We start from the raw sequence: 20,491 nt of genomic DNA, 5'->3' as shown, positions 1-20,491 counted from the left end.
ACTCTTTGTCCTTGGCACACCTCGCTTTTATGGAGCTGGGGGATGATGAGTGATGTGTTTGCCCAATACCTTGGACTATGCAGACCTTGTTGGCAAAGGGCATTAGGTGAGGAGCTGCAGCAACGGGCAGCAGAAGGCAAACCTCTCCATCTCCTTCTGGCACTTTTCTGCACAGCTCAGCAGCTTAGGGATTGCCTTCTTACCTCGGGAAGGCTCATGAATGTTAATGTCCATCCTCCTGACCAGACAGCTCACTCCTCACAGAGCATCTTCATTGCCAGGGCAGTGAGCACGGGGAGCAAAGCTCCCAGGCACCTGGTACCGTGATGGGTTGCCCTCGGGGTGTGCCCACAGGGTGCCTTCTCTGTCCCAAAATGGGCCAGGCTGGGGTCTCCTGGAGGATCTCGGGTGGATGTAGACATAGCCCTGAATTTTCCATCCATTTTGTGCATTTTGAGACGGGCGAATGAAGCAAAGGACATTTCTAAGAAATAAATGAAAGAGTTTTGATTTTACTGAAGTCTGGGGGAAAAAAAAAAAAAAAAAGCTCAGTGGAAAGTATAGTAAAAAGGACAAGTGTGCCCTCTCCAGTTGAGGAGGGAGAAGTGAGAGCAGCTGCAGCACGTTCCAGGGGTACCTTCTCCATCAGCCGCTGGAGCACGTCAGGCTCCACAGCTTGCCATGGAAAAGCCAAGAATGCCCTCAATCGGCAAACCACGAAAAGGCAGCGGAAAAGGGTAAAAGCAGTGAAAAAACAAGCAAAAGCCCCTCCTTCCTTGCAGCCACAAACGAAAATGAAATTCCTGACCTGAGACATGCTGTGATTTGTACACTATGTGCTAATCGCTGTCAGAGCGATGGGAAAGTTAGAAACACTGCTGACACGATCCTGTTAGAGAAGTGATGCTGTGGCAAGTGTGGCTGAGGCACGGGGCTTTGGGATAACCAGGCTGGTCTGCTTGCTTTTTAGGGTCGCTTCAGCATAGACCTGTACGGGACAGGCCTGTCCTTAATGGGAACAGCGAAGTGGCTCTCGCAAGGGAATTACGCAGTGTCGGAAATTCAGAAATCCCCAGTAAGTTGTAATTTTAATTATGGTTATATCCACTCGTGGGATATTTCTAATTGCCATGTCATCTTTTGTGGCAATATCTTCCAATTAGATGCTAACAAAAATCTAACATCTGACATTAGAAACAAAGTGTTGTCCATAATTGTAGGGGGGAGGATGTTAGTGGGTTTAACTTGATCCAGGTTATTGCAATTAATTAGTAAGTCTGCTTAGCTTTGTATCTGCACACTGTGAGTGCTGTGGGGCAGACCTATCTGTAATTAGTTGGCTTTGGTCATGGGCACAGAGCATGCATTGCGTGGCAGACAGGGCTGGGGGCACTGGGGCAGGGATGCTGAGCAGGGATGAAGCATGTACCCTGGGAAGAAATCGTTCCCAGAATGTTTGCCCCTGTTAAAACTGTCCTAAAGAGGTCACTGCAGCCCTTTAACAAGAAGCAGTTTGTAAAATGTCCTCTCCTGGGCTGCCTCAAGCCCATGAGCCTTGTCAGTACTGGGGCTCGTAAAGGAGCCTTTTCAGCAGAGGGGTTGGATGCTGCTGGTCCGTGCCCCGGTGCAGGTATAAGAGGACTAGCACAGACCCCTTACATTAGTTCTGGCTGGTAGTTTGCTGTTCTTCTCCACTACAGAGAGGAGAAGCTCGGGCGGCCACCTTCGGGGTTGCAGAGGGCAGACACGATCACGGTTGGCAGAATTAAAACAAACTTTAAGGGCCAAGGGAGGCTAAGAGACAGCTCTTACCTCCCTCACCCAGTGGCATCTGTCAAGCGCTGCTCCAGGGGTTTAATTGCCAGCAGGAGCAGAAGAAAGGAAGGCATAGCGAGAAGAGATGATAGCAGTCTGCTGCAATCACAGATCGATAGTGTCAGGGGCAGGAGGGAGCTCGTCTAAAAATAAAGGCTTTGTGCAAGCCTGTCCTGCACTTAAGCCCAATTTTCTGATAATTGAGGGTTGAATTCCCCTCAAGGACTGTCTGTCCATGGTAGTGACCAAGAGGAGAAAGCCTGTGCAGAGGTGGGGCGAGGAAGGCCACATGGAGGTGTTGCCGATGCTGACATCAATCCACTGACTTGAGGCTGGAGTTGCCCCGTGTTTGCTGGAGACCAGGCCAGCCCAGGACTGCGTTTTCCTGGGTCTCTTCTGGATTTGGAGGTGCAGAGCTGAGGGGGAACAGCACCGTAGCACATGGCACAGCCTCACCACATCCCTGTCGTGTCCTTGCTCTGGAGCCACGCCAGCTCTTCCCTTCCAAATAGACGTTTCTCAGTAATGTCTGCAAATGTCCTCTGTGCCCTTCACATGCTCGCTCACCACCGAGGTGCTGTTCTTGTCTAGATGTGTTATTTCTCTCTCGTGATCCAAGCTTTCCACTCATTACAGTGGAACAAGCAGTTACTCACTGTAGGGCAGATTGGAGAAAGCAGATGTCCTTGAGATATCCCTCCAAATGGCCTTCTCCTTGGGCATCTTGCAGTGTAATAAGTCAAAAGTACCCTTTCTTATTTGTGTTCACCATCTGACCTGGCAGTACTAAAGGGAATTACATTTGCATACATTTAAATATAACTGTAATTTTGTAGATTGATTTGGGCGTTATTTGTTTTTCTTCCAAGACATTTTCTATTAAAGCCCTGGCTGGAATAACCCAGATCTGGCCTTTTCACTGCCTGAAGTTCCTGAGCCCTTACATGAGATGTCGCTTCTGTTTTTGCCTGCAGGATGGTACCAAAGTAGTAGGAAAATGCGGTGGTTACTGTGGGAAGTGTACTCCATCGTCTGGAACAGGCCTCGATGTCCAGGTGTTATAGCAATGGTAAGTGCCCTGCCGAGAGCAACGGGGAGTCTTCCCCAAAACGTCCTGCTGAAGGCACACAGCAGGGCATGGCTGCAAAGCATCCGGCTCCCATTCCCCAAAGGCAGCTCATCACTCAGGTCTGGGGCACATCTTCTGGAGACTTGCTCCAGTGATAATCTGAAAAATGCCTGAAAAGTCCCATGGGACTGCTGGATGCACGCTCCTTTGTGAGAGGCTTCTCGCACGGGGCCAGCGAGCGTACCCTGTGCAGCAGGAGCAGCTCCAGTGCTCCCTGTAATGCCCATGGGAGCGATGCTGTCAAGGGGAAGCACCTTTCCACCTTGCTGGCATCTGCTCCGGCTCAGATCCCGCGCTGGTCTCACCACTTACAGGTTTCAAAGGCAAAACTGATGGCCTGACTCTGACGTGCTCCTCATCTGTGCTTTGCAGGTTGTCTGGGAGCAGCCCGCGGAGACGAGATGGATGAAGGATAGCGATGCAATACCTCTGCCTTCCACTTTTTTTATCTGTTTATGTGTGTATATAGATCGCATATTCTTAATGTACAGTATAATATTTATGTTTGGAATTATTTATTTTGATTTAATATTTTTGTACGTAAAATCATTATATTAAGGCTGCTTTTACTATTTTTATTTTTTATTGTTAAATCCTGCAGTCAAACCACTGCATTTTGCGTACTCTACATTATATGTAGCATTATGACAAGTGATACTTTATTGTCACTGTATTCAGTTGTTTACTTTCAATCAGTAATTTTCCTTCAGTTACGGGCTGCTTTGGCCCTCTACGGTGCTACACAATCTGCATAGGGGTATTTTTGGCATTTCAATCTGTCTTTCTGTAAGGAAAATAGACAAGATGTGCTTAAATTTGATGTTAGTGATTAGGCCAACAGCACTCAAGGAAAACATGACAATGAATACAGTGCTAGTTGCATTAGCAATCTTTATCTTTTAGGTATGTTTTGAATTTCACATGACCTCTGTGGCCAGTGCTAAAGCACTGGTTTGGTGCTAACATGGTATTTATTAACGCTCTGTAGTTTTAGTTAATCCAGTGCCTTTATCAGTGAGAAAAGGAAGAAAGCAGAAAAATTGTCAGGCAATTCAAATTGATTGAGATCTACCCCAGGTTTAGGAAAATTCCTGCAGATGGATCTTCAGCTGAGTCCCTTTTATTGGTAGGGCTCCGAAGCAAACTCGCTTTTCAGAAAAAAAAAAACAACATACATTTCTCTGCTAATTGCATGTGCCACCGTGCTTCCTGGCTCCATCTGGCAGCGGGGTATTAACTCATCCAGGCAGGCTGATGAGCCCATATGTTTCCCCGGGCTGAGAAGCACCGCAGCTTATTAGGGACGTTGTCACAAAATCCAAACGCGGAGCCCAAAGCATCTCCACCGTGCTCCTGCCACCCACGAGCACCTGCCTGCGTGGCTGGGGGGGCCGGAGGGAGCAGGGCACGTAGGGGCTGGGGACAGCACGTCCTGCCCCGCTGCCCCGCGATGCTTCCTGGCTTCCTACTCACTGGCAGCCCATCTGCAAGCACGCAGGGCCGGGCGGGCGGCAGCAGCGAGATCAGCGTGTACTTGCAGCTATCTCTGCCCCCCCTTCGAAAACAGCCTGCTTTACGCCTACTTCTGTATTGCTTCATGTCTTCCTGGTAGGGCATCTGCGCTCTTTGCTGTCCGCAATCCAATGTACAACCAGACCTTTAATTTTTTTTCGTGTTGTTTTTTTATTTTATTTTATTTTTAATTGAGGGGAAAGCTCCCATAGGCACCACCGCGGCTGTGTGATGACTGCAGCTCCGCCTGTACATAGCCTGCTGCTTGCGGCACGCCACGTTTTTCGCAGAGCTTCGTAGCACGTTGAACGGGGGTGATGTGACCAGATTATTTTTGTAGTCTATGACTATGTCTCATAATTCTTTCTCCACAATTTTACTTAGCTATAGGAAGACGCTGCCCCGCTGCCATATGTCAGGGCAGCCAGCAGCACAAAGTACAAGGAAAGGAAGCTTTTTAGCACAAAATTGCCAGCAGTTTGGAAGACCAAAGAGTCTTGTCTGCTAATCTGGCTAAATCTTTCAATTTTGGATGCAAATACTCAGCAAACCCAACCTCAGGATCTTCTGCAAGTCTTTTACCTGTCATTACCCAGCTCCCCAGAGGAGGAGCAATCAGTCTGTTACAAAATAGTCAGATCAATAGCGATGAATCATCAGATCCCTGGATTCATAACCCATGCATCCAGCCTGCAGAATGAAACCCGTCAGCCTGACAGTCAGGTATTGACATATTCATGTAAATCGGTAGACATCTAATGTGTGAGCAGGGTCCTGTTAAAAGGCAGCAGCTAAAGAATTGGTGCTCGGCACTTACCCACGCGTGCCTCTGCTGCTCTCGTTAATATTCAGGCTTAGAGGAAAGAATGAGACTATCTTACTCATCATTTGGGGTGATTTTTTTTGTTTTTTGTTTTGTTTAATAGCACATAAAATAAGTAGATACGATCATATCTTACGACTGATTTCACCTATGTTGTATGCCTATGAGTAGCAATGAGGAATTATGCCTTTCTGAGAAAAATGCCAAAAATACCATTTCAAAAGTCAAAGAAAAGAAAAGGGAAAATGGAAAGGGAAAAAGGGAATGGGAAAGGGAAAAAGGGAATGGGAAAGGGAAAAAGGGAATGGGAAAGGGAAAAAGGGAATGGGAAAGGGAGAGGAAAAAGGGAAAAGCAATAGTAATGGAATAATGATTTTTCAATGATAATTGCTCATGTATAACTTCTGTAGGGGAAAAGGGAAAATTGCACTATGAACTTTAGAGAGAAACAGTGGTGCTTAGAAAGTACAGGCTTATTATATTTTCTGTAATGAAGTGAATGGCTATTTATAAAAAGAAATATTATTTTGACCTGTACACATTCCTGTCTACCATATAGTTTCATAACAGCTATTAACAGAGCAAGAGAAACCTAAAAAAAATATTAAATAAAGTATAAGGGAAGAATTGATAGATCACTGATTCACTAGATTACGATTCATTAAAGGGCTTCATTAAATAGGAACAGACTTTGAGGACCAGAGGCCTTCAACATTTCTTGTTCAGGAAACAACTCTGGGTTTTGTATATCAATGCCATTATTTTTCTACAAACTTTGTTTTGTTTTGTTTTGCGAGCACTTTCCTGTACAGTATTTCTTTTCTTTCTGATTATATTCAAAAGGAAATGAAGAGACCTGTAAGAGATGTCTGTATGGTCTTTCTGCATTTGCCATCGTATTTCAATACCTGTGTGCTATTATAGAGGCAAAATACTTTGTACACAAGGGAATAATACAGTGAATGGTAAACATCTATTTCTGCGCTGGTTTTTATTTCCAGGCTTTGGGTGCCTTGTTCTCTTGTCTCATGAAAAGGAGCTGGGGGAGGCGGGAATGCTGCTCGTGCAGAGCCCTGCCCTGTGGTCCAGGGTTCTGAGCTCTGCCTGGGCTGATGCTCCCAATTCCTGGCCAGGGGGGAACAGCCCCAGGTACAAGGTGTACCCCTCATTCTACAAATGTGCCTGAAGGATGACTTGGGATACCGGACCTGCTAGAGATGCTGCAAAAATAAAGCAACACAGAAAATTTTGGAAAAAAAAAAAAATCATTTCAAGTCTACAAGAAAACGTATGTGGAACAAAGTTGGGTTAAAAGGAGGCAAACACAGGGACTGGCTCCCAGGAAGGCAACCAAGCAGCAAATTGTAGCCAGATTCTGGCATCTGCTGGTTTGCCCTTAGGCAGGGTGGTACAGGCTGCAACTGGGATGATGGTAAAGGGGGATGCCTCCTGGGGAGCCCTTTCAGCCTCCACACAGCCAGGCTGCTTTCCTCCAAGCAGGCAAGCTGTCATCTCCCACAACTCCTGCAGTATTCCCTGTGTGGATTTATTTTTTTTCTTTTTGATGTTAACAAAACAGACAATAACAGAGATGTGGCAGCAATCACAAATGCGTGGGTTTTCTCCCAGCTCCCCCTGATTCCTGGCCAGTCCCTCAACCTCCCACAGGTCCCGGTGCTTCAGAGTTTTCCAGGTTTGTTCCCACCCACCCTGATCGCGCGATGTCCAGCTCTGACATGCCCCATCACAGGAGGAGCACGCGGCCCACGGCGTGAACGCAGCAGAAGCGCATACCTGAAGCCGTGGCTCACCAGCGCCTTTAAGCACGTACTGAAATCCCACAGAAGTCATTTGTGTCAGAGTTCTCCTTTGGGCTTGCAGCCAGCTGCCTTTTCCAAGAGGACGCGGAGCTGTGTCATCCGTCCCTGTAGCTCAGCGATGTGATGGTGCCAGCACCAGGAGCATCCCTCGGAGCATCCAGGGAGACAGCTCAGCCCCATACCTATTTCCCCAGACTTCTCTCCTTAATTGTATTAACTGTCTTCAAATAGTTGCTCCCAAATGGCCTGAAGCTTTCCATCAATCAGGCTTTGCCCTGATTGATAACCAATGTTGTTTCCATTCACATTCACCAACAGGTTTGAAGGCCAAATTTAGCATATTGGAAAACCAAAGACTTTTGCAGTGTGTGTTCTGCTTTAGGAGTTAAGCTACATGCAAAAGCACATTCCTACAGCAGGCTTTTTGCAATTACGTAGCAGTAAGGATATAAATAGACTGGACTATTTCCTAAAAGATAACCTAATTTATTGTCATCATGGTAAATCAGCAATTATACATTTTAAAGGATACTTTTCTTTATAACATATCATTACCCATTTTCAGATTACATATTCTTAGAAAATTTTGAGTGTGGTGCAACTCTCTTCACTTGGTAATTTCAATGTTGCTAGCAAAAAAACATGGTTACTGGCTAAAAATTCAGTTGACAGAAAAGCATTTGTTTCTGAGCTGAAGGTCTCTATTTCTGCCTTGTGGCAGGCAACATAAGTCCCAATTAGTGTTACTAATTAGTTAACTTTCTATAAACAATTTTAAGTCAACACAGCCCCAAGTCAGATTTACAGTTTAAAAAACAAGGTTCTGAAATGGAAGTAGAAATAGACCTGGAAACGGAAGACCTATAAATGGTTTGTTGGAAATTTGCTCTAATTATCAGGAAAAAAAATAAAAATAAAAAAAGGCAGTCCCTAATAAAGCTGCTTTGGGGAGAATTGTGGAGTCAGGCTGAGGATCTGTGTCTGATTGTAATCAGCTGCAGGATGTAATTGCCACCCCACTGGCTCTGAGCACCAAAGTTTGGCAGGTTTTGGAGAAAATGGACATGCTAGAGTGCTTGGGCTTCCTCTGCTGCAGAGGCTGCAGGTCAGAGTGAGGAGTTTGCATTTTTCTGACCTCCTGTACATGTCCACCTTTTTTTTTTTTTTTTTTCTCTCAGAAGATGCAGCAGATCTCTCGATACTGGCAGCTCCAGCCTTTTTCTGCTCCTGTGTTTTTATTCCAAAAAGAGAGAGGATACATTTCTTGTACTCTCCCAACCATCATCAAATGCAGAACAGACCATGCACTATTTCAAAACCTTGGCTCTTACTTTCGATACCTCACCAATACCTCAAAGGTGTCATTCTTTGCTATCATTTATCTTTAATAAATGATTAAAAAGACTCCTAGTGTGGGCTGCTGTGGAGCCATGCTGCTGTGCATGGCTCCTGAATAGCATTTAACTTTCCAGCCCTATATAATGAGGGGGTTATTTAAACACTTTTGACTCTTAGGTCCGGTAATTCTGTGAAAATTACAGTGCTCTTTTTCAGCCTTGTTGTACAGCCTACCAGGACTAATTGCTTCAGAGATGGAGTCGATCACTTCGTCTCTCCAGCCTTCTCTTCTGTCCTAATAATGAGCGTTTCTCTTCTATGTAGAAATTAAAAGCATTTTGTTGAAGACTCTTGGAAATGTCTGTCTCAGAGAGCTAGATTTAAATTGGGATGTTCACTAGAAAACTGTCTTGTCCTCATAGGCGTGCTTTGAAAAGTGTATTGAGAAATGGGGAGAGGCAGAAATGACCAAGGAGGGCAGTCTGGCTTGGAAAGGACATTTTCCACCAAGACACTTACAGAGCAGGTCTGTTGTTTTTTCTAACACAAGTTCTCCGACAGCTGAGTGCTGGCTCAGAGGAAACATTTCTGCCTAGAGTTGAGGCAGTGCTCCCTTCTCCCAGGGGCAGGCATTCAGACAAAACCAGCAGTGATTTCCAATGACCATCGTTAGCAGCTGACCAGCCCAGCTCTCCCATCACTTGAACTCTTGGCATCAAGAGAAATGGCTCTGAAAGAATGACTTCTGAGTTCATCCCGAAGTCGCTAATCCCGGTAAGCTGCTTCCTGGCTGCAGCTCCGCAGCTCGCTTTGTGCAGGAGGCAGGAGCAGAAGGCCCAGGCGCTGCCTGCCAGGCTCACACCAGCGTTTTCCAAGTATTTTTTGCCTGTTCTGGAGTAATCCAGGCAATGGGGATCGCAGCCTTCCAGAAGCAGATTTAGTTGACAAGTTTCTGACCTCTCTTTGCAGCAGTGAGATGAAGAATGCCGAGAAGTTATTTTTGGACTTCACAGAAGAGTTTGCGCTTCCACTTCAAAGTTGGCTTAATTTTTAAGCTATTTTATATTACCAAACATAAGGCACAGTTTTTAAAAAATCAGAACGAGAACAGAATACTGTTTTGACCTAACACATATGCTCTTTATACTTTATTTCCTAGGGGGAAGTTTGGTTTGTTTGTTTCAATAAAAGGGGAAAAAAAATTCAGAACTGTGAAATTTCCATGAAATTATTTCTGTCTCTCTCTGGTTACAAATGTTACTTCCGAAGTGTTTGGAGATGTGATCTGTTGGCTGGAAGTGCACGGAGATCTGCTGTAGGTGCTGGTTTAAGCAAGGGGAGGTCGAAATACATTTCTTATTGCGAAGCCGACACAGCGGTCGGTCCCTGAAGGCAGTGGCTGGATGCGAGGCGCCGAGGTTGAGGCCCGGCCATGTATATCAGCCCTTTTTCACCAGGAAAACCTCAGTCCTGCTGAGTCCAGGGGACAGAGCTGTGGTGCTGGGAGCATGCACTTGGACACTTGCCCTTGAGGCCTGCACCTTGCTGCAGCTCAGCTGGAGCAGGCCAGTGCCCACTGGAGGCAGCCTGGTCCTGCCTGGGGAGATTCAGCGGCAGGTAAAACACACCTGTGCTAGCTGAGCTGGCAAATGAGCTCTGAAATAGTTACCCACAGATGGTGTGGGACAAGCTGCTATTTTGGTAGCCACCACAGCAGGCTGCCTGCTGGCCCAGGAGGTCCAAGCCCTGCCCCGTGGGGCAGCACCGAGTGTTCTTTCTTCCCACCTGTGCTGGGCCTCAGCTGCTGAAAGTTACCACTGTGTTTTAACTTCACCCCTGCTCGTCTGCCCCCTTCCCGGGTCCGTCTGAGCCCTGGCACCTCAAGGGCAAGAGCACCAGGGGCTGTGGCACAGCTGAGCTGAGAAAAACCTCAGCAAGGCCACCAGAGCAGGACCAGGCCGCTGTGCCTCGCTTCTGCTGCTCACCCTGCCTGGATGGAGAGGTGGCCATGCCAGCACAAGCTTCCCTTCAGATACAGTGGTATTTTTTTTTTTTTTTTAACAGGTGTTCCTAAATTCTGCTGACTACACTGCATTAAGTGCTTTGGAGTGTCTTAAAGTCCTTCCAGTGCTCTCGTCAATGTCTGCAGCTCCCCATGGAAAAGCCGCGGGTGCGCCTGGTGCTGCTGTGCCGCTCTGCTGGGAGGGGCTGCCTCTGTCAGGTGCCTGAGATAATCTGATAATTTCCTCCTCTTCGTTATCTTTCCTCTGGGTTATGCAAGTGGAAGGTGAAGCTTTCTAGATATGACTTGCGTTCGGATTTCACTGATGGTTTTTTCCCATTTTGTCATGTGCCTGGGCCTTTCAGGAGCCTAAACACGCAGAAGCATTTACCTTGGGAGTACTGTAAGGTTTAGACAGCGAGTAGGTCCTTGGCCAAAAAACCAGCATCTCCAGCAAGGAAAAATCACACAAATGAAAAACCTGGCAAAAATTTATGCCTAGAAGAGGGCAAACAGGGAAAACACACGTGGTTCTCTGAGTTTTCCCTTGGAGCAGCTACCTAACGTCTGCCTGCTCTGAGCTGCCATCCTCCAAACCACTGACAGTCTGGTTTTCTCAGGTATCTCATACCCCCATTTATCAACAGCTTCAGTCTTGCACAAGGGAAAAAAAAAAAAAAAAGGCTATTTTCTTTTCCTCCAATGAGAATAAGCTGGAAAACATCTTAAAAAATATATAATAAAATGATACTTCCACCTGTGGGATGGCAAATGCCTGGTTAATTTGAGCACAGAACAATGTGTGGTGCTTCTAGTGCCCTGGGAAGCAAACAGCAGGATGGCTTCGTCCCCTGACAGCCCTTCTCCTACCTTGGTTGCTCTTACTCACCTCTCCACAAGTTATTCCAAACAGGTTTGGTTTTTCTCATCTTCGGGAATGGTCCTGAAAAGTTAAGGTAGCATGGAAGGAGTGTGGCTTTACAGCGCAAAGCAAATAATCCTGCTGGATCATAAGAGAGCTCAAGGGAGCAAGGGGGAATAGTAGAAAATTACTTGTTGCTATAGCACGAGGAGATTTTGCGCAAATTGACAGCGACCCACTTCATTGCTTTGCTTAGCCTCAAATTGAGCAGCATTCGGGGAAGGCACGGAGCAGCTTAACCTACCGCCCATCCCTCAGCGGCGAGAGGCTCGAGGTAGAGCTGCACCCAGGGATTCTCGAGCTTGACGGCAAAAAAATGCAGTTCTGGGAGAAATTGCAAGGCTGATGTTAGTGGGAGCAGGGGCAGCGAGCGGGCAGGGGGCTGCGCTCCACGCCGAGCGAACACTTCGCTGCGCTGGCACCAGAGGGCATTGAAGCTTGAGTTAACGTCCCCAGAGCACAGCACCCGTGTGGAACCTTCCGAACCCCACAGCACAGATTTTAGAGATTTTGTATTTTTTTTTTCTCTTTTTTTTTTTTTTCTTTTCATTTTTGCTGGGGGGGGAGCTTTGTGTTTCCACTTGGCTCCGTGTTTCCTAGCAGGTGCTCGCCTCCGCATAGCGGGACCGGGCTGCAAGTTTTATTGGTTTGGAGTCCAACTCCTAAATGCTATTTACAGGGAAATTGAAGACTCCTTCAAAATTAACAATAGATGACTATAAATCTTACTCAGTTACCTAGCAACTAACACAATAAAATCCTAAGGTTAAAAGGAGAAGGGTTATTTGGCAATACCTCAGGGAGCACATAATGGCCATTTGCATTCCTGGGTGGGAGAACAAAAAAAAAAATCATGTGATATTTACAAATTACTGTATTGATGAAGGAGAAAAGGTGAAATTACTCGGTGCGGTTTTAATCAAAATACCTCAGAACTGACAAATACAACAACAACAAAAAATCCTTGCAGTGGTCGAGTGGCTGTGATTAAAGAGCACACTGAAAACATGTGGCGATCTGTGGAAATGATGGAGGGGGTTTGTTAAGATGCTAAACCCACTTTGTTACTGCTTCTGACATCTGAAAGATGTGTACCACAGATCAACAGTGTAATAAACGTTCAAAGTAAATTTGACCAGTATGAGCCTGATGGAATATGCCCTAGAAAAGCCTACGCAGTGCAAAAAAAATTTAAAAAAAAATCAAAGTGAAGTAACATAGCATGATTCATCCCGGCCCGAGTTCCTGTTAATGCACAGCACAGATTGAAATTCCATATCCCCACCTCAAACTGGGGTTTATGTGCAATCTTTTCTGCCTGCAATAATTGCAAATCTTGAAGCTGGAATGAGCGGAAACACTGAATGGTTTCCCTCCTAAAAGGCCCTCATGGGGGCACGTTTACCCAGGAAGGAGGTCTGGGGGAAGAACTGCGCAGGAAAATAAATGCCTGGTCCCTAGCATGTGTCTTCAGCAGCTGTGGCATTTAGAGCCAGTTTCCAAGCCCCCCTTTTGTTGTCGAAAGGCTTCAGACAATAACTGCCTAATAACAGCTGGCCATTTATCACCTTCAGGGTACTGGATGGTGACAGGATCCACGCTGAGCTGTAATTCACCTGCGCAGGCTGCCGGCAGGAGGAACCAGAAGGGGACTGATGGAGCAGTCCCTAACAGCCAAATCCACCTTGTCAAGGTGGTGGGGAGAAGCAAACGGGTCCAGCGGGCAAAATAAGCCCTGCTTTCTGCCTGATTGCAGGGGGCCGTGCTGGTGGTGCTGGTGCTGACGGCCAGGGCAGCAGGCAGCAGGCGTAGGGGGTGGCAGAGCTGGCAGAGGGATGCTCAGAGTTTTCTGCAGCTATTTCGGAGGTGGCTTCCTAACAGGAGACATGGTTTGCAAGACACGAGATGAGCTAGGGGCACTTTTCTGGAGAGACTAGCAAACTTTCTTGGCTCCATAGGATTGGGAACGTTGTCCCCATATTTCCCAGCCACTGGTAGCAGCTACTGCAGCTCCTCTTCGTGTGTGTCCCCTGGGCTTGGCCACAGGTGACTTCACTCCTGCTGTTGCTCAAGCTGTTGTCCCAAGGTCTCGTGCAGAGCTGCCGGGTCAGGCACATGCCACAGGGTCAGGCAAGCAGAACAGCTCCGCAGCGTCACCGGTTTCTTCTTTCCAACTTCTGCCACCATCCATAACTTCAAAAAGGAAAATGGTCCTTCTTGCTGTGCATGAAAGGGGAAAATGGGATTCAGGCTGATTTAGTCCCGAGAGAAGTGTCATCCCTAGGCAGGTTTGGTTGAAACAGGAATGGGAGGGAAAGATGACGTGCGGAACAATTTAAGTGGCAGCAGAAACAATAATTTGTCAGACAAACTGTCTGGCATATATTATCCGCGTGTCTCTGCTTCTGAGTCTATTTGACAGCAGTATCTGACACCCCCCACCTCCGAGCTGAGGCTTCTCTCAAGAGGAAGATCCAGGTGTATATATTAGAAAAATAAAAAAAAAGAAAAAGAAAGAAAAAAAGAAACTTTTGAAAGTACCTCCAGCGAGAGTGTGAGAGCACAGGTAGGCCTGGAGCTGTGTGCCTGTCCCCTGCCCTCCCAGCCTGTGTGCATCATCCCCCCGAACATGCTGAGCACAAGGGAGTGGGAGTTTATTTCCTGAGCTGTGTTCGCTCTCGGCAGCTTTTCTGGGGGAGGAAAGAGAAGAGGAGCATTCAGGCCAGTGAGATAATGTCTCCCCTCCCTTTCCCGAATACATCCCAGAGATGCTGTTCTGGCCCGACTCTCTTCTCACGCAGCATTTGAGCATCCCAAAAATGCGAGTTAAGTCTTGCTGACAGCTCCGGACCTCGGACCTCGGACGGACCATTAACCCTCCTTTGTCCCAGATGCCTTGGGTCAGAGAGATTAAGTGCCGGCCCCAGGAGGTATTTAGATGCCTAGAAGCTGCTAAGCCTCCACTGGGGGCTGCGGCACTTGAACCTTTTTATGGCTCTGGGTGTATGCGAGTTCCCCACGTCTCCCTCCAGGACCATCAGGGCAGAAGCACTTGAGGGCTGAGCCCTCATCGCCCCTCTCCCTCCGAGCACCTCACTGCAAGTCTTAATGCTCAGCACCTTCCCTGGGCATAGAGGAGTTGCCCGCCAGCATCTGCAGCAGCTGCTGAACTGATGCTGGAGGATAGAGGCCCTGCAGGCCGTCAGGCAGTTTTGGTGGCCCCATGGCCACCTCGACACCATGGAGGGCAGGAGGCCAGCTCTGCTTGCTTTAAGTTCAGGACCTGCCTCTTCATCAGAAGACGGGAGCCGTGATTCAGCACAGCCACACCTCCAAGGACTTCACCCTCCAACTTTGACTTACTTTTGCTGTTTTAAACTTATAGCAGATGTCCTCGCCAGCCCTGTTATTGAGGGCACACGGCAACTCTTGCAACAGCGAAGCAATTAAAAGGATTTGCAGGTCACCTTTAAAGCATTTCCCACAGCACGTCGAGTCTTGTTATAAGTCCTGTATCCATTAATGCTTTTATTTCAGCAGTTTTAATTGGAGTTTTAAATATTCTGAATCTTATGCAAGACACCCCAAGTGCTGGCGAATTTCAGGTCCTCTCTTGCGTGATGCTCATTCCCTAAAATCCTGTTGCCCTTCAGTGGAGATGACAGCAACTCTGCACCCCTGATATTACTGTATCCTATAAGCCATGACGGTAGGGATGTTTTCATACGAGCTCAAAGCTCAGCCTGCAAGCATTTGCCCACTGTGTGACAAAACGTGTGTGTATTTGAAGAGCTTGCTTCCATCCCTGAGAGTTTAGGATGTATTCTTGCACCGCCATATGAGCAGGAAACTGAGAGGGAAACTGAGAAGGAACATGATGAGAAAATTTGGCAGAAGGGAGCAACGAGGGGAAGCTGGAAGGCTTTGGAGGGGTAAAAATAGCAACCACAGAACAGAACGAGGAGGGAATGTCAGTTTTTCCCACTGACATGAAGAAATCTCATGGAAAAGGAAATTTTTTCCATGATAAAATTCCCTGTTTTTTTTTTTTTTTTCCTTTTTTAAAGGAAGCCCAACATTTATGGGAGGAAAGAGTGAAAATCACCCTGAAACTTTTTTTTTGCCTGAGACATTCAAAAGCCAACCACGCAGCTCCTAGCCTCATTTCGGTCTCCTAGCGAGGAAGATGTGAGTGAAAAAATGACAAAAAAAAAAAAGAAAAAAAAAAGAAAACTGCTTAAACGAAGAATTATCAAAGCCTTACGGCTTTAACCAGCTGTGCAGCAGCAAGGCAAAGGAACAAAGAAGAGGGGAAGGAGACAACAGGATCTGCGAACAACCGTAGCCACCGGGGTGAGGCTGTGAGATGTTAATAGTGAAGCTGGTCCTTCCCCGGCGAGGATGAGCGCCTTCTTTTTCCCTCTCCCTCCGAGCATTCCCAAGGCCCCTCTGCTGCACGAAGCCCGCCTGCTGCTCACGCTTCTCCCCACGTCGCTTCGCTCTGCCCTGCACCAGATTGCAGCCCCCAGGGGTATGGACTGGGGGCTGGCCGGGGGGATCCCTTTGGAGGGGGTTGTACGGATGACAAGAGCTGGTGCACGGGCTGCCCCCCCCGGCCCCATAGCCCCCAGCCCCACGGTCCCCAGCCCCAGGAGCCCCGGGAGCTCTGAGGGTGCAACAGGTGCCTCGTGTCCCACCCGGGATCTCAAGCTGCAAATGCATTTGACACGACTGCATTTCTCCTGGCGTTTTTTAGACTTAATCTGCCCTCAGCGAGGTGGGGAACAGGAGCCCAGCAGGTAACCCAGGCTGTTTGCTCCCTGCTTTATTTAAGCCAGTAACCCCCCCCCCCCCCGCAGCACGCTCAGAGCTGTAACTTCAGCGTTTGCCCCCTGGGCTCTGCAGGATCCCATCTCCCGCGGATCTCCGCTTATTTCTTTGCCCCCGTCCCCCGCGCACGACGTGCCAGCAGCGGGGGTCGTGCTGCTTGTTCACTCCGGAGCGGAACGATGGCAGCGGGCGGGGCGGGCGGGGCGGGGGGCGGCCGGGCCGGCCCGGGGCGGTGCCTGCGGGGCCGGGGGCGGGGAGGAAGGGGCGGGAGCGGCGGCGGTGGAGGGACGGGGACGGAGCCGGGGACCGACCGGGGGCGGCCGCTGCCGGGCGCTGGGGCTCGGCTCGGGCGGCGCTGCCATGTTCGGCCGCGGCTCCCGCAAGCGGCTCTCGGGCCGCTCGGTGAGTGCCCGGGGGGGGGGGGAGGTGACGGTGGTGGTGGTTTGGGGCGGGGGGTGTCCTCCTTCAGCCCCCCCCCCCCCCCCCCCCCTTCCAACCTGTGGCTCCATCCCGGTGCGCGTCCTGCCCCCGCCACCCCAAGCGCCCCCTCTTTTTTTTTTTTTTTTGGTTCCCCACCTTTTCCCTAAGCGTGCCCCCACCCCGCGGGGTCCCTGTCCTTGTCCCTGTCTTGTTCGTCCCCCCCCCCCCCCCCCCCCCCCCCCCCCGGCTCGGGGACGGGGCTGAGCTCTGCGTTTCTTGCAGCTGACGGCGTCGGGGGAGCCGGAGCGGGGCCAGCCCTGCACCACCTGCGGGGACCAGTGTCCCGGCTTCGCCCTGCACAAGTGGAGGTAAGGCTCGGCGACACCCCACTGCCCGGCTCCCCTTGGAGGGGTGGGAACCCCCCCCTTTGACTCCCAGCACCCAGGGATGAGTGGGAACACCACCCTTCCCCCCCCCCCCCCCCCCCAGCTTTGACCCTCATCACCCATGGGGGGCAGTGGGGGTTTGACCCACCGAGGGCTTGCAGCTAGCGTGGGGGTTTTGTGGCTCCGTGGAGGATTGGCTGGGGTGCAAATAGGGGGATTTTTGGGGTGTTCTTGTCTTGGTGTGAATGCCCCCCCGCCCTGGTAGGTGGGTCTCTGTCCCAGGTGGTGTCCAGGGTGCTTCCATCCCCCTGGAGGAGCCCACAGGTGTGCTGGAGTCTGTTGTGGATGCAGAGCCCTGGGCTGGGGTCACCAGCGCCCCCGTTAGCACCCTCACAGCCCACCCGTCCCTGCTGTGGTCAGGGGCTCCTGCTGCTGCTGCTCCTGGGTGGTTTTGGGCCCCGGGCAGGGGGCAGCGGGGCTGGGATGGGGAGGGGACATCGTGGGGGGATCCTGAAGGGTTGCCCCAAAAGGCTGCGTGAACCTCCTGCCTCTCCCCGTGCCCCCACAGTGGGTTTTTGCCCCCTCGAGGTATTGGAATGGATGGGACCCCCCAGCCGCAGCAGGGTGTGGGTGTGTGTGTGGAACAAACAGGTATTTCCATCTGTGTTGTGTGTCTTCATAAAGCTGGGAATGCGGGCACCTGCGAGGCACAGGGGTGGGGTCCCTGGCCTCGTGCTGGATCAGCCCCATCTCCCCCCATCGTGCTGCCTGGAGATGAGTTTCTGCTCGTGGGTGATTTGGGATTTGGTGATATTAAATCTTCTGGTCCGTGGGCTCCAGGAGCTGGTGCAGATTTAACAGGGAGCCCTTGGTGATCTTCTAGCCTTATTTTATAGGATATCTCCTTTTATCCAACATCTGCCGCACTTCTCCCGGCATGTGCCCTACTTCTCAGAGCTGCGTCTCCGCAGATTAAAACACAGGTCCAGAGCGAGGAGAGGGATGCTGGATTGATTTATTAGCGTTGAATCCCATCTAAAGCTTCGGCCTTGCAAATCAACGCTGCTGGCAGTGCAGGACAGGGTCCTTGGGCTGAGGTCCGCCCTGGGGACGCGTGGCTGGTGCAGCAGCGAGGTGATGGATGACCCTTGCCACCGTCCCCAGCCGGGCCCTCTGCAGGTGCCAGCAGCTCCTCCGATGCCCCGAGTCCCACCTCAGACCTTCAGAAGGTGAAGGTGTCACAGCCACGGGAGCTGCGGTCTCCTGACACCCTCCTGCTAATCGGGGTCTGCCACGTGTGCGCTAGTGGATTTATAAGGTCACCCCTGAGTGTCTTCTTCCTATTTTTTTAAGGGCTTATAAAATGCTTTCACGATCCGTCACAGGTTTCCTCACGGCTTAAATTTGGGGTAGCAGGTGTTGTCGCAGAGGTGCTTCATAATGCTTGAAAGTGTCAGGAGAACTTTAAAATGTAGGATAAGAAGAAAAGGGATGGTCACCAGAGGTATTTCTCCTCTGGCCTGAGGAATTATAAGGTGCTGTGACTTGCTGACTGTTATGTTACGCTTAATTTTGAAAAAGTAAGCAAGGTTTTGATACCATCTTATCACACAATACCATCTTGTCGAAGGCCAAATGAGCAGAAAAGGTACCGCTGAGCTTCTTGGGGGTGTCAAATGCATAGCTCTGTGCAGGCTGTGACCTCTGCAGCATCACGCTGTGCCTCTCGTGCCGGATCCTGCAAAACCCCTTGTGCAGGAGAAAGGAGCAGGAGGCTTCAGCCCAGCAGGGCTATGTGCAGCCGCCTCCTGGCTGCCCTTTCCTGAAGCTCCCCCCTTGCCCCCTGCACAGATTTTGGTTAAAACAGATGGATCCTTCTGGGGAAGGAAGGGGTTATCTCACCAGGGCAGCAGAAGGATGGGTGCTGTCAGCTCTGCATCTCACTGAGCGTCCTACAGATACAGACTGTGCTTCACACTGGACAGACAAGCCAGAGCCTTCCTGCACATTCACATTTAATTGCCTCGATGTAAGAGTAATTGTGCAATTAAAACAAAAAGGCAACCTATTTGCCCAAACACAATAGAGAGGGAGGAGATCCATTTTTCACTAGTGAGCAGTCTATTAGCACCCAGGACAGGTAAGCAGGCAGATTGCTGATAGCAGGTAGCTCTGTAGGTCACAGACCTGCTTGGGAGCCCGTGTACACAGGATGATGCCTCCAGCTCCTGCTGGGGATGCTCGCAGATACTTTAACACTTGAGCAGAATGGGATTGGAAGAAAACAATGGTTTCAAGGAGATCTGCAGATTAGGGATACAAACCCAGATCAATTAATCTCTAGAGATTCATAAGCCTTTTTATAATCCCTTTAACAGTAGAGTTTTGCTGAGAAATGGGAATCGGGCTTTTTGCTTCCAAGATGGGAACTGGTGACATGCTTTAGGGAGGGAGAAAAGAATGTATGAGCTTTTAGGCACTGAGACCAGAGCTCATCCCCGCTGCTGATGCACGCATTGTCATATAAGCAATTATGCAGGGCTGAGTTTTCTAGTCACCTGTGATTTTAGGTATGATCTGCGCGGCCAATCCATCAGGCAGGCAAATTGCTTTGTTAGACGCTAAAGATTTCTGTGCCCGTGCCTTCTCTTAAAAGCCACTTTTCTCAGATGGAGAGATGGCTTTGAGCGTTGGTTGAATTTATCATTCCTGGGAGCAGAGGCATGCTTCCTGAGCCAAGGAAACCACTTGAAAATAAATTGTATTCTGCAGAACTGTTTTCTTTTCAGAATAAAATCGGTGCTGTAGGTGATGTGAGGAAAAAGGTGGAAGGGGATGCCCAAGTAGTGCAAAAATATCCCTGGCTTTGGAGTATGTTTCTGAATCTTCTTTATCTTGCTCTTAAATTATGGCTTGGGGTAGCAGATGAATTTTCTTGTTAACGTGTCGCAAGTTTTACATAAATTCAGCGTAAGCAAACAGTTGAAGACCGCAAGTGCTTACAGGCACGGTTAGACTGGAGCCCGCTGTGTTTCTTACCCCTCTGAAGCTTCCCAACTTGCGTCCTGCAGACCTCTGCCTCTTGTAAGGCAGAAATTCAGTTTTCAGTTTGAAATCATTTAGCCCCAAAGAGGAGAAGGCAAGTGATTTCTTTGAAAAGGCTGAGGATTGAATCCCATCGTTCCTGAGCATGAAGTATGTGAGGATGCGGCTGTCAAATCATAACCAGGATAACCTGCAATTTCTCATGGCCCGAACAGCGAAATGACTCCTTCCTCTGATCGCATCGCTTTATTTTAGGGTAGCCTGTCAGTAAAGTATGCAAGGACTGAGGAGTTCTGTGTGGGCTGTGGTCCTGAGGATGGAAATTGGGAACACATAACGAGATCTCCATTAACGCAGGTTGATACTTGAAAGGTGGCTTTGTGTGGAAAAAGTGAAATCAAATTCAATCAAAATCTCCAGCTCCTTAGGAGTCCGGTTGCTGTTTTCTA

General features: G+C 49.1%; 2 protein-coding genes across 7 annotated transcripts in view; both read left to right on the top strand.

The window, feature by feature from the left end:
• The window catches only part of ADAMTS9 (ADAM metallopeptidase with thrombospondin type 1 motif 9), a 77,125-nt gene extending 70,880 nt beyond the window's left edge, over positions 1-6,245 (top strand). For all 6 annotated transcript variants that reach the window (XR_005822950.1, XM_040568609.1, XM_040568614.1 and 3 more), the window contains 3 exons: positions 971-1,075; positions 2,790-2,884; positions 3,317-6,245. Coding sequence is in view for 5 of the 6 variants with exons in the window: in XM_040568609.1 (XP_040424543.1) it covers positions 971-1,075; positions 2,790-2,879 (195 nt within the window). In the remaining variant the exon portion in view is untranslated. The remainder of the gene's footprint in view (positions 1-970; positions 1,076-2,789; positions 2,885-3,316) is intronic.
• Positions 6,246-16,462: 10,217 nt separating this feature from the next.
• PRICKLE2 (prickle planar cell polarity protein 2) overlaps positions 16,463-20,491 on the top strand; it is a 97,815-nt gene continuing 93,786 nt past the window's right edge. The window contains 2 exon segments of the mRNA XM_040568627.1: positions 16,463-16,593; positions 16,894-16,979. Of these exon segments, the coding sequence (XP_040424561.1) occupies positions 16,552-16,593; positions 16,894-16,979 (128 nt within the window). The 5' untranslated portion in view covers positions 16,463-16,551.

Source organism: Cygnus olor, chromosome 10 (genome assembly GCF_009769625.2).
Source record: "Cygnus olor isolate bCygOlo1 chromosome 10, bCygOlo1.pri.v2, whole genome shotgun sequence".
NCBI classification, from domain to species: Eukaryota; Metazoa; Chordata; class Aves; order Anseriformes; family Anatidae; genus Cygnus; species Cygnus olor.
The sequence above is the reverse complement of the archived record's forward strand: the minus strand, read 5'-3'. Positions and strand labels throughout refer to the sequence as shown.